This window comes from Phodopus roborovskii, unplaced genomic scaffold (genome assembly GCF_943737965.1).
Source record: "Phodopus roborovskii unplaced genomic scaffold, PHOROB, whole genome shotgun sequence".
Taxonomy (NCBI): Eukaryota; Metazoa; Chordata; class Mammalia; order Rodentia; family Cricetidae; genus Phodopus; species Phodopus roborovskii.
In genome coordinates this window covers 35,509,489-35,530,574 of record NW_026126480.1, presented here as the reverse complement: position 1 = coordinate 35,530,574, position 21,086 = coordinate 35,509,489, and the positions used below count along the sequence as shown (strand labels likewise).

The 21,086-nt window shown below is 44.8% G+C and overlaps 1 protein-coding gene and 1 pseudogene across 1 annotated transcript; one reads left to right on the top strand and one right to left on the bottom strand.

Annotated features, from left to right (window-relative positions):
• Positions 1-51: 51 nt before the first annotated feature.
• On the bottom strand, positions 52-13,919 carry Kctd13 (potassium channel tetramerization domain containing 13). Its single transcript, XM_051193025.1, has 6 exons — positions 13,510-13,919; positions 11,968-12,137; positions 3,526-3,615; positions 3,355-3,407; positions 2,566-2,761; positions 52-786 (listed from the first exon to the last, which is right to left on the bottom strand). The coding sequence occupies exons 1-6, from the start codon at positions 13,751-13,753 to the stop codon at positions 550-552; spliced, it is 990 nt and encodes a 329-aa protein (XP_051048982.1). The 5' UTR covers positions 13,754-13,919; the 3' UTR covers positions 52-549.
• Positions 13,920-19,031: 5,112 nt separating this feature from the next.
• Positions 19,032-19,434, top strand: LOC127228376 (60S ribosomal protein L31-like; annotated as a pseudogene).
• Positions 19,435-21,086: the final 1,652 nt, after the last annotated feature.

Here is a 21,086-nt window from a genome sequence, read left to right as displayed (position 1 = left end):
CATAGGCCATCTTCTCTTCCCTCACCCAAGAGTCAGCAGCAGACCCTCAGCTCAACTTTATTCCAATAATTTAATAGAAAATTAAAATAATAAATAATATGAACCAGATCAAGATAGCCGAGCTGGTACAGGTCCAGGCCAGCCTAGTACAAAGTTAGGGAGGAAGGGAGAATGGTGAGGCAGGAACTGCTACGGGCAATGGCTGAAAGCAGCTTGGAATGTGGTTGATGGCACTAAGGTCTCTACATATGTTCTCATGTATCAACAAAAGAGCAGGGGACTTCTGTGTCACTCTAAACCAGATGGTTAAGAGAAAAACAGATGGTAAGAGAAAGGTGTGGATGCTGGCTTTCTGAAGAGTCCCACCCGAGGAGAATGCTGGAATGTACCGTGTTGTTAGCAGTGAGTGGCAATGACTGTAAAGGGCCTCACTGAACATAGCATGCAATGAAGGGACAGAGGGAAGACCCACGACTTGGCCAGCAAAGCCGGGGCAAAGAGAGAGGGACTGGGTCCCACAAGTAAGAGGAAGACAGGAAAGATCAAAGGTCAGTCCTTGAAGACAATCTGTTGGCCATGAGGACGCTCATCGTGGGTGATATGGCGGCGAATATGAATCCTCCGGACACGGTGCTCTCGGTTTTCTTCATCATCTCCTCGGCCTGCCCCACCACCTCCAGCTGCACCCCCTGTGGCCTCCAGGAGAGCTAGATCTGGACCACGGGGAGTCTCATAAATCAAGATGTTCAGTGTCTCCTCGAAGATCCGAGCCTCAGGAAATTCCACCTGAAAAAGGCCAGTAACCTGTAGGTCCTACCCTCTGGCCCCGTCCAGCCCTTCCTCAGTGGCTCCTCTGTGGGCTCTCCTCCAGGCCCTGAAGGCAGACAGTTATCCTTTACTGCCCAATCTCTTGGAACGCTCTTTCATTTAACAAATCCTGAGTATCTGCCACTATTCCAGGGGTTGTTCTAAACATCGGGAATATAGCAGTCATAACAAAAGCTTGCCCTAAGCACATTGGAAGTCTAGGGGGGGAGGATGAAGATACACTTCCTAAGACATACATTAAGTCAGGTGATGACATTTTATGCAGAAAGTTAGAAGGAAAAGGGATGAAAATGGCCATCCCCACGAGTGTTTCATCTTTCAGGGGGGAGTTCGGGCAGGGCCTTGCTGGGAATGTGGTGTTTAACCAACTTGAGAGAAGGAGGTGGACAGACAGAGAAAACACACCGAGGAGCAGCAGCATGGAGTGTAAAGGTTTGGTCAGGAATTTGTCTCAAATGTCAAGACAAAGTGATGAAAGAAAACAGGAAATGAAGTAGGGAGAGTAGCATCTTGCTTAGAAGTAGTCTTAGAAGGATATAATGAACACGGCTTGCCTTTCCTTCTTTTCAGTACTGAGGTTTGAACCCAGAGTCTCTGCCATGCTGGACCAGTTCTGCTGCTGAGCTACACCCAGACCTTATTTGTTTACTACTGAATTACTTATTTTAAGATGGGTCTCACTAGGTTGCTCAAGACGGCCCTGACCTTGCAGTCCCCTTGCACACCCTCCCCTCAAGCTGCATTCTAACAGTTTGTACCTTCCTAATTGAAGGGGGAAAATAAACAAAAACCTTTGATCAATGTTTCTTAGTACTTCCACTAAGTGACAAGTACCAGGCTAATATTAGCTAGGGGACATCAGACAGGAAAAGGTCTGCAGCCATTGTTCTACCCTACTCTACAACATTTTGTCCAGCCAGGAGGGAGTTTGGCCAACTTTATCTGGGGCAGTTGTATTGAAATTTCAGGAGAAACAGTGTCCAAAGGAAAATGATGCTTGGCTTGGATCTGCAAGCATAAGTTCATTAAGCTGACAGGGAAAAGGGAAAGATTCTTCATCACACATCACTGAAGAGAGACTTGCACTCTACTCAACATGCTGCGTCTGGTTTGGGCAGTGCCTAACACAGATTAGGTACTGGGACATTTTAAAATTTAACTAATTAACTGGTCAGTGATGGCACACACCTTTAATTCTAGCACTTGGGAGGCAGAGGCAGGCGGATCTCTGAGTTCCAGGCCAGCCTGGACTACAGAGAGAGAGAGTTCTAGGACAGCCAGGCTTACACAGAGAAACCCTGTCTTGAAAACAAAACAAAAACAAACAAACAAAATAAACAATAACAAAAAACCAACCATGCTGTAAACAAGGACTGGGGTTGAATCACTAGCATCATAGCCAAAACAAAGCAAAAGAAAACCTGGCTCTATTCTAACAGCCTCATTTCATAGTGAGAGAAACATCACCAAATGAGACTTACCCAAGCTATACAGCCAGGGCTCTATAACTCTGGTCCTGGATGTCTATCAAAGATCTTGCCCTTGCCTAACCTGCTGACCTGCTCTGTCCAGGGTCCTGGTCCTACCTCTCACCCTGCCTGATCCCTTCTGACCTGAGAATCTGCTCTGTCCAGGGTCCTGGTCCTGCCTCCCACCCTCCCTGATCCCCTCTGACCTGCTGATCTGCTCTGTCCAGGGTCCTGGTCCTACCTCCCACCCTCCCTGATCCCCTCTGACCTTGGTCTGCTTCTTCTCCGTGGCATAGACTATGGAGGTGCAGCACACTTCAGCAATTTTTCGGCCCTGCCCGTAGAAAGACCAGCAGCAAATCTCGTCCCCCAGGACATCCTTGAGGAAGAGCAGCCGCCCATGGAAGCGCAGGGCTAGTTTGTCAAATAGCTCGATGTTCTTCAGTAAATTGTCATCTGAAGTGCTGAGGACCAGGGTCCAGCAGGTGTTAGTTGACTGTCTTCCCTCCTTCAGCTCCCCACAGAGGGGCCCAGATTCCCAACACACCAATGCTGTCCAGCAAGGGACTTCCAACAGTGCAGGCCTCCCAGAAGGGAAGCATTTGCTGAGCAAATCACTGCATGGCACAGAGGCTCCTGGTGCAGGCTCTCAACCAGGCTGTTACCAGACACTCCAGCTCTGTTACATTTTAACTCAGCAACACAAGACAGGTTATTTTATCCCTTTCTGCCACAATTTCATCTCTAGATGGAGGTCAACACTTCCAGAGACCATTGGGAGAGTGAATAAGTCAACAGACACTGAGACTAATTCTGTTGAGAAATAAGGAGCTAGCCTATGTCAGCCATTATCATAGTCTTGGCCTAAACCTCATTTACAGGTGGTTGGCACAGCTGTAATGGGGCATTCTACAGTCTCTTCATGTAACCATAGTCCTCTGAGGGACAGGAGCAGAGCCCTGCTCAACTCTAGGGTTCTACCCAGTGAACACAGCAGACACCCATGTCCCCCAGTGCAAGGACACATACAGACACACCCATGACCCCCAGCGCTCACCTGGTATAGGAGTACTTGTTGTTACTGCGGTTATGCAGAAGTTTTACCACGGGCTGCAGGGAAAAGCCGGAGGAGGATGGAATCAAGAGACTGGGAGAGGACAGCAGCCTTCAATTACTACTCCCTCTCCCTTCTCCCACCCCTGAAAGCCACAGGGCTCCAGGGCCTCACCTTGGAGGTGCTGGCCAGAAGCTGCTGCTCTTCCCGGGGTGATGTCACTGTGGGGATGAGGCAGAGTGGGGACAGGTTCTCCCTTTTTTGCTGGGGAGGAAGTGGAAGGTGATTAACAGTACAACCTGTGTTCACTCACTCCACTTATATAAAGGCCTTCTGAAGTTGCTGGGGGGCTGAAAACACACTCTTTAGTGTCTCTAAGGCTCATGGGGTTGAAACCACACCAGTTTTATCTCTAGAATTCCCCAAACTGGCTGGGCTTTGGTACCCTCCCCAAAACTCTACCCTTACCCTGCTCACACAACTGTTCCTTAGACACACAACTGTGCCCTCCTGAACTCTGCACTGGTCAGCCTGACTGGGGTGTGTTTCACTGAGCTATGTTCAAAGCTAACTAGACCATTCAGTTCTCAGCTCAGCATGCTGACCCTCACAGCGCCAGCCCTGCCCCAGCTCCTCACTACCATAGCTTCCTTGGGCTCAGATTATTGGTTCCTTTTCTTCACAGCACTTAATTCTGCATCTGTTTTATACATGTATGCTCTTCCTGAGGACGGTACAGGTGATGATCAGCAAACATTTGCTGAATGAATAAGCCTGGCTGAGTACAATGAGGCTGTTATTTTTGTAGTGCTAGATGTTGGGCCCAGGACCATAAGGGAATTCTACCATCACTGACCTATACCCTCCACCCTTTTTAAAAATTGAGACTAAACTGCTCAGGCTGACCTTGAATTTGCAATCCCTTGCCTCAGCCTGCCACTAGTGGGGCACGCCTTCAATCCCAGCAATCAGAAGGCAGATTCAGGTAGATCTCTGAGAATGAGACCTGATCTACATAGTGAAAGCCTGTTTCAAAAACAAGCAAAAAAAAAAAAAAAACTAAACAATTCTCCTGCCTCAGCTTCCCAAATGTTGGAGTGTGTGCAAGACCAACTCTGTGAAGGTACAATTCTGAGACAAATTACAGAAGTTATTTTTTGAGATTTTGTTTTGTTTTTCAAAACGGGTTTCTCTCTGTAGCTTTGTAGGTAGCTTTGAAGCCTGTCCTGGAACTTGCCTTGAACTCACAGCGATCCACCTGCCTCTGCCTCCCAAGTGATGTGGTTAAAGGTGTGTGCCACCACCAACTAGCATTTTGGAGAGATTATGAGTCCTGTTTGCTCGTTTGTTTGTTTTGAGACAGGGTCTGTCTATTATAGTTCTGGCTGGCCTCAAATTTAAAGATCCACATACTTCTGCCTCCTGAATGCTGGCACTAAAAGTGTGTGCCCCCATGCTCAGCTAAGAGAGTTTTTTTGTTTGGTGGTGGTGGTGGTGGTGTGTGTGTGTGTGTGTGTGTGTGTGTGTGTGTGTGTGTGTAGACCCATAATCCCAGGAGGCAGGTGTTGAACACAGTCACATATGCCAGGCTAGCTTGGTCTACATAGACAGTTTGTTGCTATCCAGAACTTTGCATCAACATTGTCTCAAAATAAAAACAAGGAAAAGCCAGGAATGTGTGCATCTGTAATCAAAGCACTTCAGAGGCAGAGGCAAATGTTTATCAAGTTTGAAATCAGCTTGACCTACTTAATAAGACTATTTCAAAATACAAAAACAAAACACAAACATCAGAAGCATAAATCTGCAATTACTAAGTCAATTTTGAAGTACTAACTCTGTAAGACATAAAGATTTACTCTGAAGGCAAAAATAATGAAAACAGTAGTTTTGGTGCAGAGACAAAACACCCAAGGAGGCACACAGAACCTGGAGCGAGATAGAGAGACAGGTGTGCACAGCTGAGAACGGAGGAGGAGGAGTGCAGGAAGCAGAGTACATATGGGTATCTATCGCTGTGTAACAGAGAGCTCCAAGCACTATAGCTTAAATTAACGAAAGGTACTAATGATTTTCTTTTCCTGTGGGTCAGGAATTCATTCAGGGGTGGCTGAGGCCCTCTGGCACAGGCTCTCCCATGAAGGCATGCACAGCAAGGGCTGCAGGCATCTGAAAGCCAGACTGTCTCTGAGGATCCCTTTGAGAAATATGGCTGCTAATTCACATAGCTGCTACACAAAGGCTCTAGCCTCTGGCACCTGGAACTCTCTGTACATTTGCTCAAGCATTTTTATAACATAACAGGTGCTTTATCCAGAGAAAACAGTGCAAAGAGGAGATAGATGTCTTGTTGTCTTTTATGACTAGCTTCATCTGCCATAAATCCCCGGGGGCTGTCTCAAGGATGAATTCACATGCAAAAACAAAAACAGAAACCACTCCTAAGATTCTCCAAGTCTCACTCATTACACTGATAACTGAAAGCACAGAAAATCTAAACCAGGTTCAGGTTACAGTGAGGCCATCTGGGTACAGTTCACCAACTGCAACTCATGAAGGGGATTTTTTTTTTCTACCTGAAGAGCTGTGAACTACAGGCATGTTGTCTCCTCCCACTCGCCCACTAGGAATGTCTTTGTCCAAAGGGGTGAGACAAACATTGGAAACCCTTTGATACCCACCCCTGACTAGTTATGAATCACATGGTTCTAATACCCAGAGATACTATTCTTTTTCCAAGAGATGCTCACAGCCCAGGTTTTCTCAGCCTGCTTCCCATACGCCCAAGTTTCATTGCACAAAGCCCTCTTTTACTATGGCTGTAGCTGCCCTTTTAAATCCAGGTGGGTGATATCCCTGACAAAGTATAAGATACTTATTGTTTTCTAAGTCTTGGGGCTCATGTCATAAGAGAAAAACCATACCCATAACCTCTATAGAGAGAGAGAGAGAGAGAGCGAGAGAGAGAGCGAGCTTTTATCTACTTTGGGCTTGTAATTAGGCTGCTAAGAGACCCCACATGTTAAGCTGTCCTTTTTAAAATTTTTACTTTTTCTTTGACTGGATCTCAATGTAAGGCCTCTGCCTCTGAATGCTGGGGTTAAAAGTGTACCCATGAAAACACTGCAATCTTTTTTGTTGTTGTTATTTTTCGAGACAGGGTTTCTTTGTTTAACAGCCCTGGCTGGCAATACTGGAACTTACTTTTGTAGACCATGGTGGCCCTTGAACCCACAGCGATTTGCCTGCCTCTACCTCTCAAGTGCTGGGATTAAAGGCATGCACCACCACCCCCGCTAGATTCTTACCATAGCTGTCATTTGGGTGGCTGTGGTAGCACATTCCTATAATGATGTTCTTAGGAGGCTGAGGCAGGAGGATCTCTATGAATTCAAGGCCAGTCTGATCTACTAATCAAGCTCCAGAACAGTTAGGAAAACCACACATACACACACACACACACACACACACACACACACACACACAGAGAGAGAGAGAGAGAGAGAGAGAGAGAGTTAAGTCCCTTTATAATTTACAAAAGCAAGTTTCATTGAGATTTTCTACTTTTGCAGAGGATCCAGGTTCAGTTTCCAGCACCCACATGATGGTTCACAGCTATCCTTAACTCCAGTTCCAGGGGATCCAATACACTAGGCATGTATGTGGTCACATACACACACACACACACACATACTCTCTCTTTTTTAAAGTCCATATATAAAAAGATCTGTATATAAAATTATAAAGCTAACTAAAAAAAAAAGTCGATAGGAAAAAACCCTAAGTAACCTCTTCCCACCAAGGGATGCATACACCACTGGGGAAATGCTGTTTTGACTTATTATTGTCAAGAATTTCTCAGTTGATAGTGCAAACACAACTTTATAAGTGAACCCATGGAACAATACTGAAGAAATGCTAGAACTGTAATTATTCCATAACCCTAATGAAATTACTAACTCAGGCAAGGAATATCAATTGGTGCATTGTTGACAGGCAACTGCCACTTGCACAATGCCCAAATTAATACCACACAGATGAATTTATAGTTGTCAACAAGGAAAGGTAACTTCAGTAGAGGACTCAACTTATCATCTGAATCCAGGGACCAATTGTGAGCACATTAGTCATATTAGCCACATCATGGGTGTCTTGATGTAATATAGTTAAGAAAATACTACACCTCCTAGAATGTACTCTAACCAAAATGCTTAACATTAAACCTTTAAATTTACAGTCTAATTTATAGGGAATTTGGGATATATCAGGGTTTGCACCAAATGACACCAGGACTGAACAATCAGGCAAATTTGGTAAGCAGACCATTGTATAGGCAGTGTCTTTAACAACTCTGCTTTTTAAGAAAAACAAGAAACAAACAAAAAAAACAGGCTATTCCAGACTAGAAGAAACTTACAGAGCATTGACAGACACAAAGTGGAGCTTGTGGCTATAGTTCTTGATTTAAATGAAACTGCTTAAGACGTCTCAGGCAGAACGGGAGGAACAGGAGCATATGCCCTGGATGTTAGATTAAAACTTTATTGACATAGAAAGTTATCAATTATTAAAAATGTCAAAAAAAAAATAAAAGCAGTATATAAAACAGTACATACAACATGGCCATGTTTTAGTGAACAGACATATACATGTGAGCACACATACAAAAAAACCTTCAAAAAATTTGATATTTTATTTTTTTGGTGATCCATTTCCTAAATTTCTACAGTTGATAATATTGCTTTAAAAGCAATAGGTATTGGGACTGGAGAGATGGTTCAGTCAATAAAATCCTTGTCATACCATCATGAACACCTAAGTTCAGAGTACTGGCACCCACCTACAAGCCCATGACATGCACTGTGATTCCATAGCCGAGGAAGTGGAGGCAGGCAAGTCCTTGGAGTTCACTGGCCAGAAAGCCTGGCCAAGTCAGTGAGTTCCAGTTTCAGGGAGACCCTGCATCAAAGAGTATGGGGGAAGGAAGCTGTATATAATCTTCAATCCTAGTACTGGGAGCTGGAAGCAGACCTCGGGGGTTTGAGGCCAGTCTAGCCTACACAGCAAGTTCCAAGCCAAATAAGACCCTGTCTCAAATTTTCAAAACAATTTAATTAATTCATTAAAGCCAGAAACAATAGTGTGGAAAGTGACTGAGGAAGACACTTGAAGTTAATCTCTGGTCTCCATACTCTTATGTACACACCTACACACACACACACACACACACACACACACACACGCACGCACGCACGCACGCACGCACGCATGCACGCGCGAATAAACAGCTATTTGTCATTTAAAAATTCAAGGATTTCAGGCCAGCAAGATGGCTCAGCACATAAAGATACATGTCACTAAATCTCACAAGCTGAGTCTGGTCCAAAGGACACACATGTTGAAAGGAGAGACCTAACTCCCACAAGTTGTTCTTTGACCTCCCACATATATGCAACTCTGTGGCACACACACACAAAACTAAACACACACACACACATACACACACACACACACACACACACACACACACACACACTTCTATTCCACAGACAATTGACATTGTAAGAGAAAATACTGACAATATCTAAACCTGAACCTTGAAAGCCAGAGAAAATTTGAAGGTTTGGGGGGTTGAGACAGGGTTTCTCTGTGCATTCCTGGCTGTCCTATCATGAGATTCAGAAATCCCCCTGCCTCTGACTCCCCAGTGCTGAGATAAAGGTATGCACCACTGGCCTTGAATTTACAACCCTACTGCTGAAATTATAGGCATGTACCACCAAGATTGTCAATTTAAGCATCTTCTGGTCTCAAGCATGGTAGGCATACAGTATCACTGATGTTTAAAGGAAAAGACATTTTTTTTCATATTAATTCATGCTTTAAAGAATGTACAATACATGCTCTTATGTAATATGACTTAGTTCTCTTGGAACCAAACTAAAATATTCAAGGATCTCCCATTAAGCGACAGCAAGACAAGAAACTGGGGAGAAAGTCTAGTAAATACGTAAAGCAATCTCAGAAAGGGACTCCAAAAAAGGCTAGTGAGTATATAGGAGAAAGATACACAAACTCATCAGTAATGAGATCACTCCACACCACACATCAGCATGGTAAAATTAGAAAGAAGGAGGATGGCGAGGCTTACTGAGAATTGCCAGAATGAGGTTTCTTATGCACTGCCCTCAGGAGGATAAAGCAATGTAACAGTCTGAGAAAACTGCAATCTGGCTGGCATGTATCCGATGGCCTAGTAATTTTCTAGCTATAATTGTATAAGAAATTTGAATAGAACCAGAAGGGGACACATATAGGATGCTCATGGTGGCACTGTTTGTAGGGGCAGGAAATGGAGAGCAAGCTCCAAACTCAGGAGAATGGATGAATGTGGTAAGGAAGCAGCATGGATTCCTGTGTAGCAAGCAGTCCACTCCATACAGTGTGACTGGATCCTGCAAGAAGTGGTGAGTGGAAAACAGCAACAAGACCCACAGCTACTTCATGACATTTGTGCAAATATAAACACACCAAAAGCATATACAAAACTGCTTTAGTTTTTCGAGGGAAGAGATATAATCCAAGAAAATGTATCAACACATTAGGATCAGACAGTGGTAGGAGATAGGGAAATGAACAAGGGATTGGGAATGAAGGGAGGAGGGGACAAAATTGAAAAGAAAAAAAAAAAAAGATTGGCCTAGACCAGTGATATTCCGGCATGCCCTGAGGACTAGTGGAGCTGGGGGGGATGGGAGGAAAGAAGCTGCTGGAGCATGAAAAGGAAGTGCCACACTTGGGAGTCAGATACCTGGAAACTGAACTCTGACTTTGAATCCATCCCTAATGCTTCTTTGTATCTATGTAGGCTAACCAAGGGTACAAGATGTACCAACAGCAAAATCCCTCCTGACACAGTGGGTGTGCAATGACATTAGTTCAACTTCGATTACAGAGCAGAGCTAGGCATGCATACCTGTAATCCCAGCACTCAGGAGGCCAACCTGGGCTACACAGCTAGACCCTGTCTTTAAAATGTAAGATAAGGTAACTAAGCAGGACTGTACTTCCAAGATCTAGGTGAGGGCCAGCCAGATGGCTCAGAGGGGAAAGGAGGCAGAGCCTGACAACCAGAATTTGATCTTCCCCTCCCCTGGTCCCACAAGGTAGAAATGAATCATTCTCCAAAGTTGGCTTCTGGCCTCCACACATTAGATGTGGTACATGCCACTCTTCAAAAAATGTATTTTAAAAAAACATCTAATTCAGTATGTTTCAAACTGCTACATGGTAACTCTTTAATGGGTCATAAAAAAGTTTGAAATATATGTATATTGTCCAAAAGGATTCTGTACTTTTGGATTTCAGGAGCCAATAAAGAGGCCAGTGAGGTGGCTTGGTAGGTAAAGCAGCCTGAAGGCCTGAGTTCAATCCCCAGGACCTACATGGTAGAAAGAGTCTGTCATATCACTGATTGGTTATTGCTGGAGATAACAGAATGTGACAAGAGGGAGATGTCCTGTGACCTTCACATACATTCTCACTTGTGACCCACACCCATAATAAGTAAGTATAATAAAAAAAATTAAAAGAACTGGGAGGTGGTGCCTCACTCCTTTAATTCCAGCACTTGGGAGGCAGAGGCCGGCAGATTTCTGTGAGTTTGAGGCCAGCGTGGTCTACAGAGTGAGTTCCAGGACAGTTGGGGCTACCCAGAGAAACCCTGTCTCAAAAAACAAAACAAACAAACAATTAAAAGCTGTACCTATTACTGGAAAGAAAAGTAGTTCAGTCTCTACTTTTTAATTTACAAATGGCATTCAAGACGCACAACTTACAATCTACTGTTGTATTATTACAAAAACCCTAAACAATACAAAAAAAGTTGATTAACTTACTACATTGTATTTATTTTTCTTACTTATCTTTTGAAACATGAGAACAGAAAGCTAGAGGTAGGAACTGACAGGCTCAAGGTTACTAGGCACGGCAGAAATAGCCTGGGTCCTGAGGGGACCCTTAGAACCTATGTAAGTGGAATGGAGCAGGTGGGGAGGGCCTGGAAATCCCTAACCCTGTTTATGGAGTATGGTTCCAATTCTATGACACTTCATTTGAGGAAAGAATTTCACAGGGTGGGGATGGGGGTGTGCTGCCACCCAGACCATGGAGATTATTACATTCCTTCTTAAACTAAGAGGAGGTGGGAGTGGGCTGGTGAAATGGTTCAGTGACCAAACGGTGAAAAAGGAGAAAACTGGCAGAAAGCCATCCTGTGACTGACTTCCATAAGCACTCCAACTGTGGCTCAAGCCTTCAGAGCAAAGGAGAGGAGGAACTGGGGTTGTGTTTAATGACTCAGGTTGTAGTACAAGCTGGGTCTGCAACCACAGAGCAGAGGTTTCTAATGACAACAGTCCTGACACCAGGTGTATTGCAGCCCTGCCTCAAGCTGCAGGAATGCCTCGAAGGATAGTACCCACAAATCCCAAAAGCCTGGGGGTTATGCCCAGTCTGGGCCAGGCTCTCTAGACCCTCTCTCTCTTTCTTCTGTTGCAATAGCTATCTACTGGATAGCTCTCCCAAGAACGGGAGCACAGGGGGTGGGACTCTCACCTGCAGGGCCAGCTGACAGTCTTCAATCAGGCCCTGGACCAGGTAGTATCGGGCTTCACCCAGCAGCTCCCCGAGTTCTCTAGTACTCTCAGGCAGTGGGACAGACCCATCCCGCAGGTAGTTGAGGATTGTACCAAAGTGGCGGCCACTCCGGTCAATCAGCACCCAACCTGTTAGGATGGGAAAAGGCAAAAGGATGAATGGCTTGGGGGACTGATGCTAATACGTTTTGAGAAAACAAATTCCAAAGCCAAAGGGAAACCTAAATACTCATCTGTTTCAAACCATTGCCATGTCCAAGAACTCTTTCAAACATCTCCAGTGAGTCATACACGTACCTGCCACAGAATAACTCCCTCCCAAGTCTGCTGGACAGTCAAAAGGCTCTCACCATGGGCAAGTCTTTTTGTTGTTGGTGGTTTTTTTTTTTTTTTTTTTTTTTTCAAGACTGTTTCTCTGTGAAGCCTTTGCTGTTCTGGATTCCATCTGTAGAACAGGCTGGCCTTGAACTCACAGAGATTCACCTGCCTCTGACTCCTGAGTGTTGGGATTAAAGGTGTGTGGTGCCACTGCCAAGAGCCAGTTGTTTTTAAGGCAGGATCTCACTACGAAGCGCAGACTGAGTGCTAACATTAGAGATATGTGCCACCAAGCCCAGCTTACCATGAGAAAATTCTTACAGAATTACCTTATCAATAAACTTCTTAACCCCTTCTACTAATTTTAGCCAATTCATTTAAATGAAAATGTCCATCTGAACCCTCTAGTTCACCACGATAACAAAATAATGAAAACATTATTCAAAGAACTTACTCTATGAATATGTGTGATTTTTCTGGTTTGTCATTCCCACCCAATACCTTCCCCAGCCACCATCTCCCTGCCCCCCTCCCCTCCCACTCCCAGTAGTAACTTCAAAAGGCTCATCAGATCCCATTACCAAACCTTGTCTAGCACTAATTGGTTCTTCATAAATCCTTATCAAATCAATGATTTCTTCATTATCAGTATTTGAAATCTGAACTTCACCTCCTATGCGTTTGCTTTCATAATCTTTTTTAACCCCTTCCCAAATTTAAAGGCAACACTCCGAGAACGTTAAGGTTCACCTGCCAAGGAGAGCTGCAACCTTCACTCAGGTCCCTTGTAAACCCAAAGCAGCCTTCTCCTTCTAAAATCTGCATTTATAGGTGATTCCTAGAGAGTACAGGGGGATGTGTTAGAGACAGACACACAATATCGTTCAGTTCTGCAGGCTGCCTGTTGGCGGTTCTAAGGCAGAGAGGCAAACAAAAGGCTGGGCAGTGGAAGAAAGTAGTAAAGGTTGTCGGAGGGGTGCTGCTAGCCGCAGGTCTGGCTCCTAGGCTTTCTCAACTAAGGTGAGAAGAGAAGATCATCAGCAATGGAGTGTTTGGCAAAGGTTACTGATGGAAGTAAAAGGACTGGGGGAGGAGGAAGACTCTGAATAAGAAAAAGATGGGACGGGGAACCGGGAACGAACTGGGGGCTGGAGGGCAGCACGTGTACCGGCGGCACGCATACCTCCGGCGTCTGTGAGCACCTCCACGCGGCCGCTGAACATGGCCTTGAGCATGGTGTCCTGCCCAGTGAGGGTGCGCAGCGTGGTGTAGTGCAGCGAGCCGCCCACGTTCAGCTTCACATACTTGCTGTTCGGGGCCAGGGGCTTCAGACTGAACGAGGGGGAGCCAGGCTCCACACCCGAGGGCTTAGGGGACTCCAGACATCCGGCCGCAGCCGCCGCCGGGCCAGAGGCCTCGGCCGACATGCCAGTGAGCGGACGCGGGTGGCAGTCGCAGGCTCTCTCCGCGTCCCGGACCGGCTCTCAGAGACCCCGCGACTCCAGCGCGGGCGCACGACCGCTCGGAGCACACGCCCACTCGCCGCCGCTACTCCGCGACGTCCACCCCCGCCCCCTCGCGCGCTCGCTCCACCCGGAAGCCGGCGCGGGTAGCTGCGCAGGCGCGGCCAGGCCGGAGCAGGGGGCGGGTCGCGAGGGCGGAGCCAAGAGCTGGAGCAAGCCTGCTCTGCGGGTGCCTTGGCGGTGTGGCGTGCTGGCGTGGGGAGAGACGTTGTCGGGGATTCGGAAGCCCAGATGGAGAAAGCGCCCGGTCCCCTTGCTCCTTGTGCGTGTGAACAGAGACGACCTCAGCCCGTGACGGTCTCAGTTTGTGGAGCCCTTCATTCGCGTGTAAAGAAACAGGTTCAGAGGGCTGGACGTTGACCACGGTTTTCCCTACCCCAGCACAGTGCACTTGACAGACTGTAGGAAAAACAGTCAACAAAAAACAAAGAAAGGTCTCCAATGAGGCCATAAGGCTCCCAGGAGACGTGGCAGTGGAATAGGACGCCCAGGTTGGAAGACTTAACGGAGGAGGAAAGAATCGTCCAGGGATAAAGAGTTTCAGGCAGAGAGGGGTGAATAGAAACCTGAGCTATGTGTGACTGTAATTTCAGCCCTTGAGGCTGAGGCAGGATGACAGGGAGTTCCAGGCCAGCCTGAGCTACATAGTCTTACCTGTCTCACAACAACAGGAGAACCATTAGGCAGGAACATGGAGATTGAAAACATAGGGCTGGACAGGCTAGTGAAGATCTTAAAATCCCAGCTGTCATGAGACCTACCGTTGAGTCCCAAAAGAGAAGAAAGAAGATAGAGTGCACTGCGGACAAGAGAAGGGGTTTGTTTAGAAGCTGATAACTCAGTCTGGCCTGATGTCTGCGGAGGTTTGCTGGATGGAAATCCAAGTCAGCATTCTAGTTTCCTCCTTGTCTGGGTCTAGTTGGCTGCTTTCACGGCTTAGTGTGGATGCAAACCTGTGTGTACCATGGACAGGGAGAAGCATGGAGAAGCAAAGTGGACCTGTTGGACGGTATTAGAGAGAAGTGTAACAAGGGGACTTCACGTTCTGACAAAGGGGGGTTACCTATTCTATCCCCACCACCACCACCAAGTGTGGCAATGGAAAAGAGAAAGTAGTTCCTGGTAGCCAGCTTGCACTTGCCTGAAGCCTTGGTGTTGCCGGGAGCCAGCCTGGCACCAATAGTGAGTGGTGTTGTCAGACAGTTCAGCGCAATTTCACAAAACACCATTTTCAGACAGTCTCACTCTGGTGGATAAAAACACAAGACACATAAATGACCAAACACAACCGCTCTTTATTATAGCAGGTATGCAGGGTCTTTGTACTCACAGATGATCACTATGGAAACAGTTCTGAGCCCTTGGGTCTTGATCCCTTTGGAGTTAAACGACTCTTTCACAGTGGTTGCCTAAGACCATTAGAAAACACAGATTTATAATACGATTCACAACAGCAGCAAAATTAAAATTATGAGGTAGCAATGAAAATAATGTTATGGCTGGGTTCACCACAGCATAAGGAACTGTATTAAAGGGTCACAGCCTTGGGAAGGGTGAGACCCACTGCAGCGGGAGAACCTGGAACACTGAGCACGTAGGATTGTCCCTTCAAGGGAAGGAATGCCATACCTGTTGTCTGCCCAGAAGGCTGGAAGCAGACATGTTTGCTATCTTGGTGAACTTGGCTCTGTTTGGCTAGAAACTTTCCTCACATCAGATCCTCCCTCCAAGAGAGTGTACATTTGTTTTTCTCAGCCAGTCTTTAGAACCCATCTTTATGCACTTTACAGAGCTTCCTCCATGTAGCCATTCTGATCTGTGCTTAGCTCATTTTGTTCCTCGAGATTTATGTGTGCTTTGTTGTGAACACAGGATTGAGTTAATTATCACCAGAATAAGTTTTCATCAAATTCTAATGTGCTTAAATATGCCTAAAATAAACTTGGGGTCAGACTTTCTAAGTTTGAGCCCACGCTGGCTACTGAGCAATGCTGAACTGAACTGCCTTCTTGCTTCCCTTGGATGTCTCTCTACAGGATTGTGAAGGTCTCAGAGATCCCTGCACCTTACAAATACTGTTTTAGCCCTGATTCGTTCCTTCTATCTTATAGATACTGTTGAGGGCAGAGGGAGCTTCTCATGTATCCCGGGTTAACTTCAAACTTGATAAACAGCCAAGGTTGACCCTGAACTCTTGCCTCCACCTCCCAAGTGATGATTACAAGTGCGTGCTGCCTCACCCAGTTTATGTGGTTCTAGGGATCAAATTCAGGGATCGGTGCATACTAGGCAAGCACTCTACAAAGTAGACTACATTCCTGAAACTAAAGAGATGGCTCAGAAATAAAGCACACTGGATGCTCTTTCTCTTTTTCCAGTGGAGCAGCATCCAGTTCACAGCTGTTTGTAACTCTGGTTCCAGGGATCCAACATATGGAGCACAGACATCCATGGACCCATACACATAAAAATTAAATAATTAAAAAAATAACTATTCCCTTTCTGGGTAGTGGTCCCACACTCACGGCAGAGGCAGGTGGATCTCTGTGAGTATAAGGCTGGCCTGGTCTACTGAGTGAGTTCCAGGATAGCCAGAGATATACAGAGAAACCCTGCCTCACAAAACAAAATAAAAATATGATGTCCTGTCAGTTTTCAATCTATTGTAAGTCCTTCCTTTCTTTGTCTACTATTAGCTCAAACAGCAAACCCCAAATTATGTAATAAGTTCTCCTGAACATGTTGAGTGACCAAGATGAGTCCCCACAGTGCTCTTTGGGCAGACTTTTCTGCCCTACCAGTCGCTACCCAAATAACTACACAGAGACTTAACGTTAATTATAAATGCTTGACTGATAGCTTAAGGTTGTTTTCAGCTAGCTCTTATAACTTTAATTACCCATTTCTATTAAACTATGTGCTGCCCTGAGGCTCTTTTACCTCATGTGTGAAAATCCTGGCTAGCCATGGGCTAATCAGCTGGTTTATTGTTTTTTTATAATTTTTTTAAATTTAAATTTGAAACAAGCTGTTTTACATTTCAATCCCAGTTCCTGTACCCTCCCATCCTTCCCTGTTCTCCCCAACCAAACTCCAGCCCATCTCCTTTCTGCTCCCCAGGGAGGGTGAGGCCTTCCATGGGGGATCTTCAAAGTCTGTCATATCATTTGGAGCAGGGCCTAGGCCCTCCCCCTTGTGTCTAGGCTGAGAGAGTATCCCTCTATGTGGAATGGGCTCTCAAAGTCCATTTGTATACTAGAGATAAATACTGACCCATTACCAGAAGCCCCATAGACTGCCCAGTCCTCCTAACTAACACCCGTGTTCAGGGGTTTCCCAGATATCAGACTGGAGTCCATGAGCTCCCCTTGTTCAGGTCAGCAGTTTCTGTGGGTAGCTAATTGGCTTTTTATTAATAATGAGAGCAATACATCTTCACAGTGTACAAAAGGATTATTTCACAGCATTTCCCCCTTCTTGTCTAATTAAAAAAAAAAAAGGTTTTAACTTTAATATCAAATAAGAATTAAAGTTACAATATCCCCAGTCCATTTGTATTTGGCAAAATTAGAGAAAATATTATATTATTTGTCTTGTCTTTGTGAGTCTAAAATTTTATAGCTAAAGCTGGGCATTGTGGCACATACCTTTAGTCCTAGCAATCCAGAGGCAGGGGCAGGTGGATCTCTGTGAGTTCCAGGCCAGCCTGGTCTATAGAGCTAGTTCCAGGATAGGCTCCAATGCAATACAGAGAACCCCTGTCTTGAAAAACCAAAATAAATAAGTAAATAAAGTTTTATACCTAATTTACCTTTTATCTTATCATAGAAAAACTTTAAGTCTAATTATTTAGACTTTAACTCCCTCAAAGACTCCAGAAGGGTATAATGATGTTATATAATGACAAGAACATCTGGCTGCCTGGACAGCTGTCATCCAAAGTTCTTCTGTAAAGTTGGTGCATCCTATAGGCCTAGTTGACCTACATGCCTAGAATACTGACAGACATTTCTGAGAAGCAGGGAAACTTGAAGGACTGTCCTACCTTGTCTTGGCAAAGTTTGCCAGTTGCTTTCTTTTGCATCCTGCTGGTCTAGTTTGGGACAGTATACTGTCAGCAATTGAAGCAAGGGAAGTTTCTTTACCCAAATGGCTAGCTTTTGCTATAAAGAAAGCAAACTCCATAAGAAGGTTTTTCGATGCCCATCACCTTCTTTTGAAGTAAATTGGTTGTATCAGGAGCAGACACATCTCACTGTCATGAAAAGCTTTTGGTTATTAAACATATTAAATTCCATATTCTGTACATCTTTGAAGTGTTTAAAGACCATCTATCTAAATATATATATTTAACCTTGAAAGAATATCTAATATAACTATAAATTTGATTATTATACATGACTATTAACCAATATTTTTAATTATACATTGGGTTTCTCTGTGGCTTTGGAGGCTGTCCTAGAACTAGCTCTTGTAACTCTTGTAGACCAAGCTGGTCTCAAACTCATAGAGATCCTCCTGCCTCTGCCTCCAGAGTGCTGGGTTTAAAGGCATTTGACACCATTGCCCAGTTTACTTTTTTTTTTTTTTTTTAAATGATTGTCTATGTCCTTTCTTTTTTCTTTCCCAAGCCTATGTACGTTTTTAAACACACTGTAACCCAATTAGGTTTTTTTTTTTTTTTTTTTTTTTTTTTTTTTCTGTTTGGATTTGTCTTTATTGCATATTTGTAATTTTTTCTGTCTGAATGGGCAAAACTTAAACTCACTGTGTGGCTTCTTAGTTCATAGCCTGCTGGCGGGGCTTGTTCTGGTGGCTGCTCACAGGCAGTGGCTCAAGCCCACAGGCAGTGGCTAGGAATAAATCTTGGTACTGTGGCCAGCATAAGAAACATGAGACTCAGAAGCCAGTTTTTAGGACCTTTTTTTAGCTTTCTCAGGTCTGATGTGGATATAGGTAGGTGCTGGACATTTGAGTGTCATTTGTGCCATTTGTAGGTGAACTTTTTTTCCCCATCAGCTAGTTTTCAAATAACCATAAGAAAAGGAAATGCTGTGAAATGTCCTTCTTATAAACTGTAAATTTATATCATTCTCATTGGCTAATATAGAGCTGATTGGCCAATGGCTAGGCAGGATTTTGGGAGCAGGGAGAACCATAAGAAGAAGAGGGGCGACTTCCTTTCCAGTTTGAGCCCCGGCAGGATGGCTCCCACGAAGAAGGGTGGCGAGAAGAAGAAGGGCCGTTCTGCCATCAACAAGGTGGTGACCCGGGAGTACACCATCAACATCCACAAGCGCATCCATGGCGTGGGCTTCAAGAAGCGTGCTCCTCAGGCACTCAAAGAAATCCGGAAATTTGCAATGAAGGAGATGGGGACCCCAGACGTTCGCATTGATACCAGGCTCAATAAAGCCGTCTGGGCCAAAGGAATAAGGAATGTTCCGTACCGTATCCGTGTACGTTTTACGTAACGAGGATGAGGACTCACCGAACAAGCTGTATACATTGGTAACCTACGTGCCTGTTACCACATTCAAAAATCTACAGACTGTCAACGTGGATGAGAACTAACCTGCTGAATGTCAAAGTTGAGAGCTGACTGCGGGGGGGGGGGGGGGGGGGAGAAGAAGAAGAGGGGCGGTCAGGAGTCCAGGAGACACCACGAAACAGAGAGCAGGATGGGAAGTACTTACATGAGTTAGCGAGCCTTGGGGCAGCATATAGATTAATAGAAATGGGTTAATTTACATTATAAGAGCCAGCTAAAAATTAGTCTGAGCTATCAGCTGAGCATTTATAATTAATGTTAAGTCTCTGTGGTTATTTGGGGAGCGACTGGCAGGAGAGAAAAGTCCACCTACAGTGTTCTCTTTCTTTTTTCTTTTTTCTTTTTTTGTTTTGAAACCTCTTGTTATCTATTTCTAAATGCTATGGTTTGTTCTTAATAGCTTTTGGTTACAGGGCATCGCCAGAAGCAGAGAGTCCATAAAGGTTCTGCTGATGCCCTCACTACCTGGGCTGCAGACCCTCACTTTTAATCATAGTGAATGCAGCTGAACACTTTTGTGTTTCTCTTTGGGGTACCATTCTTCTCAAGCTTAGTAGGCAAGTTCTTGCTGAATTGAATTTTGATATTTTGTCAGGAGCCATAAGCAAAATGTATATTTTAGTTTTACTTTTGTCTGTTGGAATAAGTTCTCCCAGGGCCCTTTGATTTTTATCAGACTTTTATCTTTCCTTGGTGAAATTATCATCTGAACTTCTATTCGAGTTCCTAATGGCTGTCTTCTTGCGTTCACATGTGAGGCATTCAGGTGTGTCTAAAAGCATCAAAGGTACTTTATCTATGGTGGCTGAACTCTGCTTGTCCCTCTAAGAAGTTGAAAGCTGTCCAGACATGATGGTGCATGCCTGCAATCCCAAGTACTTGGGAGACTGAGACAGGGGAGTGTGGCTGGCTTTCTTGAACTGCCAGCCCCCAAATCATGACATGGAGACTTGTTATTAATTATGCATACTCCACCTTAGCTTAAGCGTCTTTCTAGCTACTTTTTTTTTTTACTTAAACTAACTCATTTTATTAGTTTATGTGCTGCCCTAAGGCTTGTTTATCTCATCTAAATATTGTTGTGGTGATATCTTGTTTGTACTCTAACTAATAAAGCTTGCCTGAAGATCAGAGGGCAGAACTAGCCATTAGTTAACCATAAAGGTCTGTAGGTCTGTACAGACAGACAGTGATAGAGAGAGGAATATAAAGTGGGAGGAGACAGGAGCTCAGTCTCTCTTTCGATCTAATGATTTTATAGAGGTTAGAATTCTAGTGGCTGGCTCTTCTGCTTCTCTGATCTTTGACCTTTCACCCCCCTAATATCTGACTCTGGGTTTTTATTATTAAGACCAATTAGAACTTGTGCTGCATCTGACACCGATTTTTGGCTCCAGAAAAAAAAGCTACTTGCAGGGCTGGAAAGATGACTCTGAGGTTAAGAACGCTAGCTGTTCTTCCAGAGGTCCTGAGTTCAGTCCCCAGCAACCACATGGCAGCTCATAGGCATCTATAATGAGATCTAGTTCTGCAGACATACATGCAGGCAGAATACTGTATGCATACTAAATAAATAAGTCTTAAAAATAAAAAATAAAAAAAAAGCCACTTTTCAGGCACGGCCAAAACTGCATGTAGGACTCTCACCAGAGTTACTGCCTCACCAGCCAGGTTCTCCTCTCTTTT

What these genes read in the sequence shown, in the direction of transcription:
- Kctd13 (XM_051193025.1), bottom strand. Translation starts at nt 13,753, where the DNA reads ATGTCGGCCGAGGCCTCTGGCCCGGCGGCGGCTGCGGCCGGATGTCTG. An exon ending in GGTGCTCACAGACGCCGGAG is followed by an intron (nt 12,138 to 13,509) that starts GTATGCGTGCCG and finishes CCATCCTAACAG; the next exon opens with GTTGGGTGCTGATTGACCGG. An exon ending in ACTGTCAGCTGGCCCTGCAG is followed by an intron (nt 3,616 to 11,967) that starts GTGAGAGTCCCA and finishes CTTCCTCCCCAG; the next exon opens with CAAAAAAGGGAGAACCTGTC.